The sequence below is a fragment of the Microtus ochrogaster genome, linkage group LG5 (genome assembly GCF_000317375.1).
Source record: "Microtus ochrogaster isolate Prairie Vole_2 linkage group LG5, MicOch1.0, whole genome shotgun sequence".
NCBI classification, from domain to species: Eukaryota; Metazoa; Chordata; class Mammalia; order Rodentia; family Cricetidae; genus Microtus; species Microtus ochrogaster.
Genome location: NC_022031.1, coordinates 50,121,921 through 50,136,547, shown reverse-complemented (window position 1 = coordinate 50,136,547; position 14,627 = coordinate 50,121,921). Strand labels below are relative to the sequence as shown.

Here is a 14,627-nt window from a genome sequence, read left to right as displayed (position 1 = left end):
AAAACCAAAACCAACCAACCAAACAATAACAACAACAACCAAAAGAACTATGATGTCCATTATCCCTTGCCAGAGAGAACACTTCAGTGGGGAGCAAATAGTGGCAGTTAAACACTGATACACACTCTGAGGCGTTTAAATTGCTCCCAAAGGCTCCTACTCTGTGTTAGAAAGTTTATCGTGGGTGCACATTATGGCTCTCTAAGGGGCTTCACATAGAAGCCAAAGGATCCCCTGTTCAGATCAGTTAGAATAGAACGTAAGAGCTACACAATAAGGGTACTTAGTGTGAACCCCAACTCACCCACTTGGCAGCTGTATGAGGCCAGGTACTTAATTTCTCTGTGATCGTTCTGCAATATTCTCTGTGCTTTATTTGCAAAACAAGACTAGTAACATCTCTGGAGGGATGTTCTCAGGATAAAATGATAGTAGCCAGCCTCCTTGATTACAGACTGTCACAGGGCAACAGCTGCTTAAAATCCTGTCATGTACACGAGAGAGCACTTTAAAGTATTAAGAGCATGTATTACTCTTCCAGAAGACTGGAGTTCTAGTCCCAGTAGCCAAGTCAAGTTGCTCACAACCACCTGTATATCTAGCAGTGGGGAATCCAGCGCTTCTGGCTTCTTTGGCCACCCACCCACATTGCATACACACGATTAAAAATAAGTATTTATTAAATAAATCAATAAAACTAAGTCTGTGCATCAGTGTTTTTAGAAATACTTTTAAAGCATAGAGCACAGCTTGTGTTTTCCATCTCTGAAAGCGTCTCTTTTGGGATCCTGCCTCCGGAAAAGTTGAAATCAATCAGATAAGGGGGTTTGTAGTGTTGTGTCCCCGTACTTTTCGTTTTCTAGGACCGTCTCAAAACTTGTTACCTGGTCCCTGAGGGACCACTGGGCCCGAGGACGGAGGCGTTTGCGCTCAGCCTCTTGGGAGTTGTAGTTTTCCTGGGTTCTAGCGCATGTTCTGCCCGCAGTATGGGTACTACAAACCCCACAAACCCTCGCGGCACCGTCCGCCTCCGCCCGCGCTCCTCCGCCAGCTCGCAGCCCCGCCCCACGGTCCAGGCAGAGGCGCGATGGCCGACCGTGGCTGCGCTCCCGAAGCGCCCAGCCCGCGGGGATCTCCCCGGCCGGAGCCTCGGGTCCCGCGCGCGGCCGGGCCGGGCGAGACGCCGCGTACGGCGGCGCTGGCGCTGCGCTTCGATAAGCCCATCAAACAGGCTTTCTACAACACGGGCGCGGTGCTGTTCGTGTGCCTCTGCTGCGGGGCCGCGGTGCTCGTGTACTTCATCCTCGAGGCCTTCCTGCGGCCGCTGCTCTGGGCCGTGCTGTGCGGCACCTTCCTGCACCCGTTCAAGAGCTCGCTCACGCGCCTGGGCCGCCTGTGGCTGCGCCGCCTGCACCGCGCGCACACGCCCATCGTGCTGGCCGCGCTACTGCTGCCGCTCTGCTTCGCCGACTACGGCGTCGAGGCCCTGGGCGAGCAGGCGCTGCGCCGCCGTCGCCTGCTGCTGCTGCTGGGCGCGGGGGGCCCGCTGCTCTACGGTCTCTACTGCCTGGGCAGCTACCTGGGCGTCCAGGTGCTGCTGGCGCACGCGGGCGCCCTCATCTGCCGCGGCCTCGACTACTTCAGCAGCCTGTGGGTGAGTGCGTGCGTTTTGGGGTGGCGGGACCCGGGACGCCCGCGTCCAGGCGGCCGAAGGTCCTCCACTTGTGCTCCAGTGAGCGTAGATGACCGCCCTCCTTGCCACGCCCGGGGATCTTGGCGCGCTTCCTTTTAGAGAAGCGGGTGTGATTTGAAACCGGCCCACTTGTAGGGAAAAGGTCCCTTGGCTGAAAAGTGCTGACCCACTTTGCGCATCTGGCAGGCACATCTGGGTGTCGAATCCAACTTGCCTTTGTACAGTTAAGAGGAGCTGACTTTTTACTAGGCTAGGGGTTAATTAGAACTTGGGTAACTCGGATTTCTCAAGCTCTCAAACTAAAGCTTTCGTTTCATGCCGATAATGTCCCACAGTTTAGTTCTTTCTCTATATATAGTTCTTGCGAAACTCTAGGAGCTTTCCGATAACTTTTTGTTATGTGTGGGCCTTTGCACATCCCCGCCAGTCCAGATTAGCAGTAGACTCGTAAAGAGAGGCAGGTTATGGTTGAACTGCCAATTTAGAAACTTCAGAATTAATCTTAGAGACACCTTTCCTGACTCAGATACTCGCAGGTTAGTTTGTCTGCATATTTATTGGGCAAAGTTAAAATGAAGTGGCTGTTTAATGTTTAAGAATGTTAATCGATAAAGTCCCACAGGGGCTAAGAATGTATCGCAGGGATAGAGAAGATCCTAGCTTGCATGAGGTCCAGTGTGTACACACCTCATACTATTTCACTTTTATTCATTTTATTTGTTAATGAAATAAGATGAATATACCCTGACATTACTAAGTTACAAAATAGTCGCCTTTATTTGCTAAGCAGGTTTCAATTTGCCAAAGGATGTTGGTAGAATGTTCACTGATCCCAGGATGATCGGTTTACCTCTTCGTCAATTGTAAAGTTGATTGAACACAGGGTTGGGGACCCTGTCTTTGGAGTGCATATAATTGTATATGAGCACATTATTATTACTATTATTAGTGCTGGGGGTTGGACCCAGGGCTTCATGTGTGCTACTGAGTTGTACATTCAGCCTCATAAATTAGCATTTTCCTATTGGAACAGCCATACACAGAAGTAAGTGGACATTCTCACAGTTACAGGCCACAGGACCACACAGCGTGACTGCCTTACAGATAGATGGCCGGTGGACAAATCTATGGTGCACCTCTTAAAAGTTGTGCTGGGGACCAAACTCAAGTGTTAGCCGGCTCTAGGCAAGACTCAAGTAAGTACTGAGCTATGCCTCCAACCCCGTGGTTGACTCTTAAGTTAAATTCAGGGCTTGGAGAGATGGCTCAGAGGTTGACGACTCACTGCTCTTCCACATGACCTGAATTCCTTCCCAGCATCCATGTTGGGTCATTGACAGCCTTCTGTAACTCTTACCTCCAAAGATCCCAGCATCCTCTTCTGATTTCTAGATGCACCTGCGTATGCATGACTGACTCGTATGTACACGTACATAAAAAAAGTCTTTAAAAAGCCGGGTGTGATGGCAATCGCCTTTAATCCCAACACTCAGGAGTCAGAGGAAGGTGGATCTCTGTGAGTTCAAGGCCAGCCTGGTCTACACAGTGAGTTCAAGGACAGGCACCAAAATCACATAGAGAAACCCTGTCTCGAAAAATGAAAACAAAACAAAAAGCAAACAAACAAAAGGCTTAAAAGAAAAAACAGAAGCTGAAATTATTGCCCCTTCATTGTTAAACAAGTCAGTTACATGGATTAAACTCATATAAAAGATCATTATGTACTTATAAGAAAAGTCCTCAAGAAATTCAGACTTGATTACAGATTCTGTAATAGTTCAGCTGTTGACAGGAGTCCTCCACTGAACTCTAGGACATGAGAAAGGAAAGGCTTGCTTTACATGAAGAGCATGTGTTTTCAACTGGAGTAGGAGGTAGAGTTCAGATGTAAACTGGTGGGGATGGGAGGAAGCCGGGCATTTCTGCACGTCCCTCACACGGGGTGGAAGGACTTGAGGAAGTGAGCACTCGTGAAGCTGCATGTTGAAGAGCCTTTTACTGAGGGTACTCTTCATGCTTGTATTTACACGTGTTGAGTTTGGGGGTTGGAGGGCAGAAAACCCCATCAGTGTGCTTGTTTTTTGGTTGTTCTGAGAGTTGGACTCAAGCTCTTATGTGTGCTGTAACAGGGTTTACGACTCCTACACCCACAGCCCTTCAGCAAATGCTCCTTCTAGCTTGGCTGGTCACAGTGATGAGAGAAAGGCAGATGAGAAGGAGTTAGAAACACAACAACCCATTATCAAAGGCATGGGTGAGTGAGTTAGGAGCGAGTGGTGAGAGTACTCAGTGAGACGGGTGCTTCCAGGTTGATCCAGTGGAGAACAACAAGCATCGGTGAGTTTTGCAGAAGCTGTAGGAGAGGAGGAGGGAGTGAAATGGGGCCTGTCAGCCTGTACCTGACAGCTCTGATTGAGGCTTAACAGTTGCCCAGGCCGGGGCCTACTCCAAGTTTCTATCTCATAGACCACAGTGTTTGGACTGCCTGATACAAAACAGCAGCCTTTATGCTTTTCCACAACTTGTAAGTGTGAGCCTGCATGAGGGAGGCAGAGAGAGAAGGTACCACGTAAGCAGACACTTTGGGTGACCGGAAAGTCATCCATTCAGGTTCCAGCTTTTGTATGTGTACTGTGTGCTAGCCCTGAGCTAGCTTCTGACTCTGGGACCGTTGGGTTGTTGGAGCAGTCCTGCCCAGTAGGAGGGAGAGATTTCACAGCTGAAACACTAGAGAGCAGTTGTCTGCTCATGCTCTCAACTCGATGCTGACAGGTAAAGACCTGCTGTCATCAGAACTCCCTGGCACCCTGCAGTAAGGGCAGAGGAAGCTTCTCCAGGCGCACGTGTTTGAATCTTTAACTTAGAAAGACAAACTGACTTACGTTTAAAGGAAAAGTCTAAAGAATATCAGAATTGGTCTAGTCACAGCTATTCCCGTTGTCTTTGTTTATCCTGCTGTCTGTCTATGCAGCGTTTCAGTCCTGGTTTTCTTTCTCTTGGTACTGCTGTTCGTTTTCCTCTGTCACCAGCTCACGGTTTCTCCCTCTCTGCCCCCTTTGGAGTAGTTAAACTCTTTTCTTTACCCGGTTCTCTCTCAGCACTGCCCTGGCTACAAGTGGAAAACTCCTCCTTCCTGCTAGCAGCAGTTCTTTCCCAGCAGTCTCAAGTGTGTTAGTTAGAATATGGACTCACTTCGTAAGTCCTTCAGAAGGCTTAAGAAAGTTCATCTGACGCCCCTTGCTCTGGTGTTGTGGGGTTCAGCAGGATAAATCCGAGAGCCTAGTAGCGTCTCCTGCTACACTTCTTTTCTCTACTGGGAATGTTTTGATCCCTCTTTCCCTTTGTTCAGACTTGTTGAGAGAGGGGGAGGCCATTTCTAGTTTGCAGCAGTAGTAGTTTTGATTCCTCCAAGGCCTGCCTCCCGTTTTTATAAAGAAGTAGTGTTGGAAACAGCGAGGGCTGAAAGATTGGAGTTATGAACTTGGCAATAGCAGTAACTTTCTTTGTGAACTGTGACCAAGGCCTTATTCTGGGCCACTCAACCCTCCCTAGTTGTGCCAAATGAAGGGTTGGCTTGCGTGATGCCTCAGTCTCCTTGAGGTCTTGTTCAGGGTCACAAGGGTCGCTAAGAATTGCACCCTGGCCAGCCTTGTAGGTCTACACCATTCCTCTTGGAAGCCTTGTGAGGCTTGTTGCTGCTTGCCTGGTGGCAGCTGAGAGGAAGGTCCTTCACAATTACAAGTTTGGCTCTGAGAGCTCCTGACTCTTATGACAAAGAGAACAGTTTTCAAAATAGAAGAAAATTTTAAAGGAGAAGGAAGTACTTGAAGCAGACCCTGCTCCATAGGGGAGTCTGCCTTCTGTCTGAGAGGGACTTAGGAAAGGGTCCAGGAAGATGGCTCAGTGGGGAAGTGCTTGAGAACTTGAGTTTGGCCCCTCAGAACACAAATGGCAGCCAGGTGTGGTGGTGCATGGGGAGGAGATGGACCCTGGTGGAGCCTGGTGGCTTGTTCTCCAGCCAGTCTAGGAGAAATGGCGAGCTCCAGGTTCTGTGAAAGACCTGTCTCAGAAGAAGAAAAGGGGGAAGAAGAAGAGGACTTGGAGGAATGACCAAGGCAGGCATCCCTGAGCCAGCCTTTATTCTCACTCGGCCAGGTGGGCCTCCATACACACATGCACTTTAACAGACTGAGCACTTATGTTAAATAACTTATGTGCTATTTAACGGAAAAGTATACCATGTGGTTAGTTGTATCTTGGGAAAGGAAAGTGTGATTGCCTTTCTCGGAGAGCTAAATAAATGCGGCTAAATTTGATGCAGTTTTATATAATGTCTCGTACACGGGTGCTAGAAAATGATTGGATTATGTATTTTGGAAAGGACACAGAATATTTAAGAGGATAAATGTGCCCTCGGGTCAACTGTGGCCAGTGATTTATGCCTGGGAGAAAAATCCCACACAAGCAGGTTTGCACATAAAGCTAAGTGGAGCTGAAGTTGACTTCTGGGTGAGGGGATAAAGCCCTGGATAAAGCATGGTGGCTCTGTAATCCTAGTGCTTGGGAAGCCAAGATAGAAGGATTGTGAACTTGAGGTCTGCGTGAGCTACACAGTGAGATCCTGTATCACACAGAACAACACCCTAAAAGGAGCGGGCACTAGAATTGAAGGCTGGAAACCCAGCTCAGAGATGGAGCCTCTGCTTGTCCCTTGTGTGCAACGCCCTGGGGTTGTGCCCAGGCCATAACAACCCCTCCCCTCCAAACAAAACAGACGTTTATTAAATGTGATCACAGAGCAAATATAAATACTTTTCATTAAGTTATTTTAAAGACTGCTTTGTGATGTGAAAAGCTTATCAAGGAAAGCATGCTTCTTACATAAAGAACAGTTAAGCAGCGCAGACATTTATATGGTAAAAGTCAGTTGTCCCCTTTTCTTCCATCACTCCTACCAAACAGATGCTGTTGTTAACTGACAGCCTTCTGACTTCACTTCTGAACCTGGGTGACCTTAACAACTGTCTTTGTCTTAGTTCCATGTATGCATGCATATGCTGTACTTCAGAAACCCCTTCCTATCATCACTGTTCTCGCTGGGCTGTTACCCGCCCTCCTCTGTGGACCCTTTGCTGTCGCTGCTTGCAGCTGCAGCTCTTCCTGCTGTGGCTTAAATACTTCTGTCCCACATGCCTATGTTTATGACAGATCTTTGTGTATTCCAACAAATCCAGAGGCAATAAACAGTTTTAACCATTGGTAATTATATTATCCAAAACTCAAGTGTGTGTTCTGTCTTTTGAGCTAGCAGTATTTCTGTCTCTCTGAAGAAATGCTTGAAAATGCCTGTAAAACTGTAGAAGGCCCAAGATAGCACATCTTTTGTCTAGAACAGCATTTCTTTATTTCTACTTATGAAAATATTAAATAACCCTTAGGAAAATTCAGCAAAGACAGCGAGTATAAAGAAGCACCACCCTGAGATCCAGCTGCCTGAAGACGGTTAATTTTTTAATTGTTGCTGAGTATATTCTCACCATTATCCTTCACACGACTTTACACCCTGCTCCTGAATATAGTCATCACATTTTTTAAGTTCTGAATGCGTTTCCTTTTTTGGAGCTGTATTGCAAACGGCACCTCAATATTTTGTATTTATCTGCGCACTAGTGTTTCTGTAGAACAGTCCTGGAAGTGGATTGGGGAATTAAGTCTTTTAGCCTAAAGTAATGTAATCTGGGAGCTTCATGTTTACTCGATAAAAATAGCATGCTTTTTTTTTTTTTTTTTTGATTTTTTTCGAGACAGGGTTTCTCTGTGGTTCTGGAGCCTGTCCTGGAACTAGCTCTTCTAGACCAGGCTGGTCTCGAACTCATAGAGATCCGCCTGCCTCTGCCTCCCAAGTGCTGGGATTAAAGGCGTGCCCACCACCGCCCGGCTGCATGCTTTTCTTTAGGTTGAAATTTCTCTTAGAAAATCTGAAATGTGCAGTTTCTTTTTCTTAGTGACACAGATTCCTTGTTAGTACAGACACAGCTTCTTAGACTTAATCTGGAGATGTAGACCCTTTGTAGTTCTGCTTGCCGAGGGCAGGCGTTTCTAACTCCTCATGTTCAAATGCCATTCGAGATAGGAGCTTGCTCTGTTTTTAGACAGCTATTGGTTGCTGGAAAATTTTATTCTTATATCAAACAGAAATATATGTTGCTTCATCATTTCCACAATTATTTCTGCACCGGGACTGCAGACGATGAAGCTGTTTGCCTGTTCCCAGATGACTGTTCCTCCTCTGTCCTGACTTTTTTGTTAATCACCTTGACAGGCTAGAGTTAGCTGGGATGATTAACCTGAACTGAGAAAATGCTTCCATCAGATTGCCTCTAGACAAAGGCTGTAGACATTTCATTGATGATGTGGGAGGGCCCAGCCTACCGTGAGTATCGCCACCCTGGGCAAGTGGTTCTGGGATATATAAGAAAGCAAACTGAGCATGAAGTACTTCTTCATGGCTTCTGCTTCAGTTCCTGCCTGGAGGTCCTGTCCCAATTTCTTTTGGTGATGGACTGTGATAGGGAAGTGTAAGCCATAAACCCTTTCATCCCCAAACTGCTTTTAGTTATGGTGTTTTATCAAAGCAATAGAAACTTCAACTAAGACACCCATTATCTGAGAAGAGCTATCAAATGTTGATATTCTCTACTTTGTAAGCCAGAGAGTTCACCCATCTAGCTACGTTTGTATCATATTATAGTTTTCTTTTGCTGTCTTAGCCTGTATTAAAGCTCATGTTGGTGCTGAGTTACATTTTTTATAAGCAGACATTTATACATTGACTGCTGAATTTAGGTGCTCTCTCCCACTCCCTGTTTTGTACATTGGGATTTTGGACCTGAAAACATAGCTTTGCATTTCTTTTCATTAAATGAAATCTTCCTTAAATTAGCACATTGTCCTAGCTGTGGGTTATGTTAGGCCCCGTAGGTTGGCAGGTCTCTGTCCTGCTATTCCCAGGTTTGTGTAAGCTATGGGTTTGATTAGGACTTTTCCAGAGCTTTGTAAACTTTTCCACTCATGAGCCCTTTTTCCTGAGAAAATTTTATGTGACCTTAGCTCTTGTAGTTTATAGGTTTATAATCAGTCATTTAGTGTTAATAAATTCTAAGTATATTTAAATTTTATTTTAGATGTATGGATGTTTGCCTGCGTGTCCTATGTCTGTGCGCAGCATGTGTGCGGTGCCTGTGGAGGCAGAAGAGGATGTCAGGTCCCCTAGGCCTGGAGTTACAGATGGTTCTGTGTTACCATGTGGGCACTGGGATTGAACCAAAGTCCTCTAAAATAGCAGTCAGTGCTCTTAACCACTGAGCCAACTCTCCAACCCATAAACATATCTTTAGACAGTTCTTTGCTGTATATATACCTTAGTCATTTATTAAAGATAAAATCAAATTTTTGTACTAATGAGATGAGTGTGTTTATTTTATTTTTTACAATAGAGATTTAAATCTTGGTCAGATGTTTAACTGCAGGCACAGCATCTTCGGTGTTTTTAAGAGTTGATATTCCAATTTTATGAGCGGTGCTGAGAGTGTCGCTTGGCTTAAGTACACAGTGCAAATGCCAAGGCTGTTTTTCAGGACTGTTTCAAAAACTGCTGGACAGTCTGGTGTAGACTCAAGCCCAAATCACCCAAATTTATTTATTTATCTTGTTTTTAGAAATTGGTCAACAACTCTAAGTTTTAAAAATAAAAATCCTAACAGTGCACTCCACAGATAGGATGGTCCACTAGCTATATGCCGTGGAATGATGGCTAGACAATCCTTGAAAAGTCGCTCTTTTTCCCTAGCTAAAAGAAGCTTTGTGGAAGGGCAGTGAGGGCATGTGTGCACTTTGGCTTAGTGAGGTCACATGACTTACTGAAGGCAACACCTCAGGCTTGTATGGATCAGATTTTGGATTACGTTTCCATGGTTGCGTGTTCAGAGCCTGTGCTGTCAACAGATTTCTCACGGTCATTTCTGGATCACAGCCTGCAGCTTTAGAAGCTGGGTTCTAGGTTTGCCATGGATGGCTGGACTCGTCCGGGGACTGATGGCCACTGTGTGCAGTGGGGCTGACGTCTGTCCCTTCCTAAGGGTCACTCTCTGTATGCTTTCATTTTCTAGCACCACTTCTTACCCTTTGCTTACAAAAGCAGATTGCTAGGGATGGCTCAGCAGCTAAGGACATTGGCTGCACTCCCAGAGGACCTGGGTTTGACCACTCACATGACAGCTCATAGCTGTCTCTAACTCCAGTCCCCGGGGAAGGGCACCAGGCATGCATATGGTACACAGACATACATAGAGGCCAAATACCCATACTCACAAAATAAAACTTGGGGGGGGGGTGAGGAAACCAAACAAACCAATTTTAGGTTAGAGAGAAGGCTCAGCAGTTGGAAATGTTTACTGCTCTTCCAGAGGACCCCGGTACTGTTCTCAGTACTTAGCTCACAATCAGCCATAACTCCAGCTTCGGGGGATTTGAAACCCCTTCTGATCTCCAAGGGCTCCTGCACACCTGTTGTCCACAAGACCTGTATAGGCTCGCACGCGCGCGTGCGTGTGTGTGTGTGTGTGTGTGTGTGTGCGTGTGTGAATTCTAATTAAACTTCAGACTGTAGACAAGTCCTTTCTCTGGTGGAACACTCATCAAGAATGTGTGAGGGCCTCATTTCAAATCACAGCGTGGCAAACAGCAACCCTCCCTCTCCCCAGAATTTCAGCATTTGGCAGGAAGAGGCAGGAGGAGCAGGAGTTCAAGGTCATCCTGTGCTTCTTAGCAAGTTCCAGGCTATGTGAGACCCTGTGTCAAAAAGAAAAAAACAAGAACAAGAAAGAAAAGGAAAAATGTCTTCTGTTCATTAACCATCAGCTGCCTGGCACATTTCTTCCCTTACCATGTTGTAGTTTATTATATATATATTTTCTGTCTCATTTTAAACTTAATGCTGTATTGGAAATTTAAAACTGTGAGACCTTTTTTGAAAACAGTACTCATTTAAGTCTGGGGAATGACTCAGTTGGAAAAGTATGCAAGCTTGAGGACCTGAGTTGGGATCCCTGGCACCCATGTACGAAGAGGGGCGTGCCAGTGTGTTCCTGTAGCTCCACCAAGGCAGTCAGAGGAGAGCTGTCACTGGGAGAGCCCGCTGTACAGGGAAGATCCTGACCCTCACAAGTGCCGCGTATATGCACCACACCCTAGTCCCGCCAGACCCAGTTCAATGGTTGAACAACCTGTATTTGTGAATCACCCTAGTTAATCATTTCTCCATCAGTCTTTTAGGCCATCACTTCTCATCAGTTCTGAGTAATTTATGTCAAGCTTTTTCAGATTCTGTCGTTACTTTGTAAGGATTAGTTCCAGGTCCAAATTCATGTCTCAAGTCTGTGCATGTTTTAAAAACTGGGTTACTGCCGGGCGGTGGTGGCGCACGCCTTTAATCCCAGCACTCGGGAGGCAGAGGCAGGCGGATCTCTGTGAGTTCGAGACCAGCCTGGTCTACAGAGCTAGTTCCAGGACAGGCTCCAAAGCCACAGAGAAACCCTGTCTCGAAAAACCAAAAAAAAAAAAAAACAAAAAAACTGGGTTACTTTTAGTGACAGAGTTCTTGGCGGTTCCCCTGTCTTTTGTGGTAATCCTATTTTTGATTTTTTTTTTCCTTTGTGCTCTGAATTAGATCAAGTCCTTCTTCGTTTTCACTTTAACACCCCCTCCCCCCGGTTCAAGCCATACTTGAATTTTACTTTCACAAACTCATGTTCTTGGTGCTCAGATTGCTCTTTGCAAGTGTTCACTTGAACACTGTTACTTTACAGATTGGCATCTGTGATGCAGATTTAGTGATGGTATTCAGCTGTAGGGTAGAGGGATGGAGGAGGGGACCTGACTTTTTAAACTTACTGTTTCTTCTTGTAATATTTTTTCTGACACCCTTTTCAACTGGAGTATATAATTCTAGGTTAGGGTTGAAATACCTGTCACTTAGATTATCAGCAGGTTCATACTTCATCTAATTCTTTTAGCTTTAAAAATGGCTCTCATACTAACTTTTTATAGGTTAAAATGTGGGATCTTTTTACCTGTTTCTTTTTACTCCCCCAGCCATTAATCAACAAAAACTTGTAGGAATTCTACAAGGCTAGTTTTAATTTAAATCTGCTGCTTACATATTAACTATTACATCTTTTTAAAAATGTTAAGTGGATTTTGAACTTTAGCATGTATGTCTTAAAACAATGTACTTTATTAATTAAGTATCACTGCCTGAGTTTTAAATGCCTGTCTAAACATATCTAAATAGAGAGGGAGGCCCAGGCACGCCACACACAGCCCCAGTCTGTGTGGTGTTCAGCATGCTTAGACTCTGCAGATGTTGTAGGACACGTGCCTTTTGCTGTATGTATTTTATACCTGTGTCTTACTTCATTTATTTAAGATCTGGACGTTGGTGGTTGGCTATGTGCTGATGGTTTCATTCAAGTGGAATGCGAACACTGAACGCTACTTGAGAGCAGTTTCGATTCCTGTCTGGATGGTACTGCTTTTTCATATAGGTGGGTCCTTTTTAATTCTTCTTTGAACAGTCGCCCTGTAACTGTAGTTTAAGGTCAGCAGAGGCTGACCAGTGAAAGTGAGTTCTGTGTAGTGTTTTATGTTGCATTTAAAGTTCTTTAACATAGTCTATAGAAAATGTTGAGCTTTGAGCTTTCTCTAATCTTCAGTGAAGATTCTTTGTTGATCTTTAAATTCCTTATGCATTCTTTTAGTAAGTCCTTGAAGGGTGAGTGTGCCTCAGACTGCAGCCATAGTGACCGTCTAGCTTATTCTGCTTGTGGCAGACTTGGGGAGGAGATAGATAAGCCCCCAGGGATGATGAGAGTCTTGTTGAAGGACTGGCTAAGAGGAAGGATCTGGGACAGGAATGGGGGAGGACATTGGGCAAGAAGAGTGCATGAAATAGGAAAACCACTTCCTAAGAGTCGAAGGACTGTCCATCCTGTGAAAGAGTGACTTAAGCAGGCCCTGATCATGAGGGGGAGATGCCAGAACTTCAGGAAGCATCAGAAAGACAGTTCCATGTCAGGCCTGCTCAGAGTCATGGGTTTCCTGTCCTGAGGAGCAGCTCACTCTTAGCTGGGTGGGGCTGGTGGTAGTGGTGGTATTGGGCTGCTGCTGTTGCTCTTGAATGGTTTTTCAGCATTATGTACAGAATTGGGCAAGACATATTTATTTCTAAGCCTGAGTTGATGGGAATAATAGGTTCTTTCTAATTTAAAAACAAAATAATTGAGCAACCTAGAGAAGCAGGTAGCTGAAAGTACCTTTTAGAATGAACCTTCTTTGTAAGTTGCTCTTCCTTCCCCCCAAGAAAGCAACAGCTAAGCCTAGCTGACTGCTGAGGCTCTGATTTTAGGAGGGCAGTACTCTATAGAATTGTTGAGTTGGCACCATTAGGTTTATCTGCAGGATGTGACTCAGGGTGAGTTTGCAGAAGGCAGAGGAGGGAGTCCCATGTGAACTCAGGGAAGGCAGGTGCTTGGGGATTAACTGTATACTGTGGGAGCTTTGGCTGTAGCCTTTGGGTTTGTTGGGCCCTTTCTTGAGACTGAGTTCAAATCTAGTGCCATTTTCAGAAAATTAGGCTGGCTTCCCCGGCTTCAGGATCAGTGCCTGACTCTGTTTGTTCTAGTATCAGGTGCTCCACAGGTTGAACTTGATTTTGGGGTGACCTGAAACCTGTGAGGGGTGTGTGGGTTGGGGATTGACTCTTAAGAGGAGGCTGGAACATGCCTTGATGTTTGAGAGAAAGAACGGAACTGTCCTTGAGTTGGGGTTTACCTGCAAGTGTCCTTTACAAAGCATTTTCCCCATGAAATGATTTCTTAATTAGCACGAATATCAAAATGCTCTGTTAACTAAGAATGCTAATTCTTAATGATTTTCAGCATCACTGGCTGGCTCATGGAGAATCCCAGTATTCCTGGTTATTGTCTTCCTGATGTCTGTGGGCACCCTTTATGAAAAACAGAATGGGAAGGAGTCTGCTGGTAAGAAACAATCTACTATGAGTACATTCTTAATATTTTGAGAGGATAACTGTCTCTATCGCTGTGATAAACACCATGAGCAAAAGCAACTTGAGGAGGAAAAGATTTATTTCCTCTTACAACTCTCAGGTCAAAGGTCACACTTCGTCCCAGAGAAGTCAGGATAGGAACTCAAGGCAGGCGCTGATGCAGAGGCCACAGTGAGCTGGCTAGCTCTCCGTGACTTCTCAGCCTGCTTTCTCATATAGCACCTAGGACCACCTGCCCAGGCATGGCACCACCCACAGCGAGCTGGGCCCTCCCACACCAGTCATCAAGAAAATGCACCACAGTTCAGTCTGATGGGGGAATTTTCTCAAGGTTCTGTCTTCCCAGATGATTCTTCTTTATGTCAAGTTGGCATAAAACTAACCAGCATGATAACTTACAAAGAAAAAAAAAAGCCAAGGTGAAATCTCCTTGAATGTATTTAAAAACCTGAAGTAGTTTTTAAATAGAAAATCAAATTATCTAAAATTTTAGGTTTTTTTAGGTCATGATCCTATTTTTGTATCTTTTTATTATAGTTAATATAAATAAATAAATAGCCATCAACTATTATAAAATGGCATTTAGTACTTGCCCAGTACTGACTGTATTCCTATCATCCCTATCTAGTTTTGCAGTATTTATCACTCTGAAAGGAAACCCTGTGCATGGGTTCCAGCATACAAATAGAGAACACAGTCTGTTTACCTGTTACTCTTCTGGTACATAGATTCCAGCATACAGATAGAACACACTCTGTTTGCCTGTTACCTTCCTGTACATAGATTCCAGCATACAGATAGAACACA

At 45.2% G+C, this 14,627-nt stretch overlaps 1 protein-coding gene across 3 annotated transcripts in view; it reads left to right on the top strand.

Annotated features, from left to right (window-relative positions):
* Positions 1-1,086: 1,086 nt before the first annotated feature.
* The window catches only part of Tmem245 (transmembrane protein 245), a 76,334-nt gene continuing 62,793 nt past the window's right edge, over positions 1,087-14,627 (top strand). For all 3 annotated transcript variants that reach the window (XM_005362206.3, XM_005362205.3, XM_026786599.1), the window contains exons 1-3: positions 1,087-1,654; positions 12,180-12,297; positions 13,690-13,791. In XM_005362206.3, coding sequence (XP_005362263.1) covers positions 1,088-1,654; positions 12,180-12,297; positions 13,690-13,791 — 787 coding nt within the window. In that variant the 5' untranslated portion in view covers position 1,087. The remainder of the gene's footprint in view (positions 1,655-12,179; positions 12,298-13,689; positions 13,792-14,627) is intronic.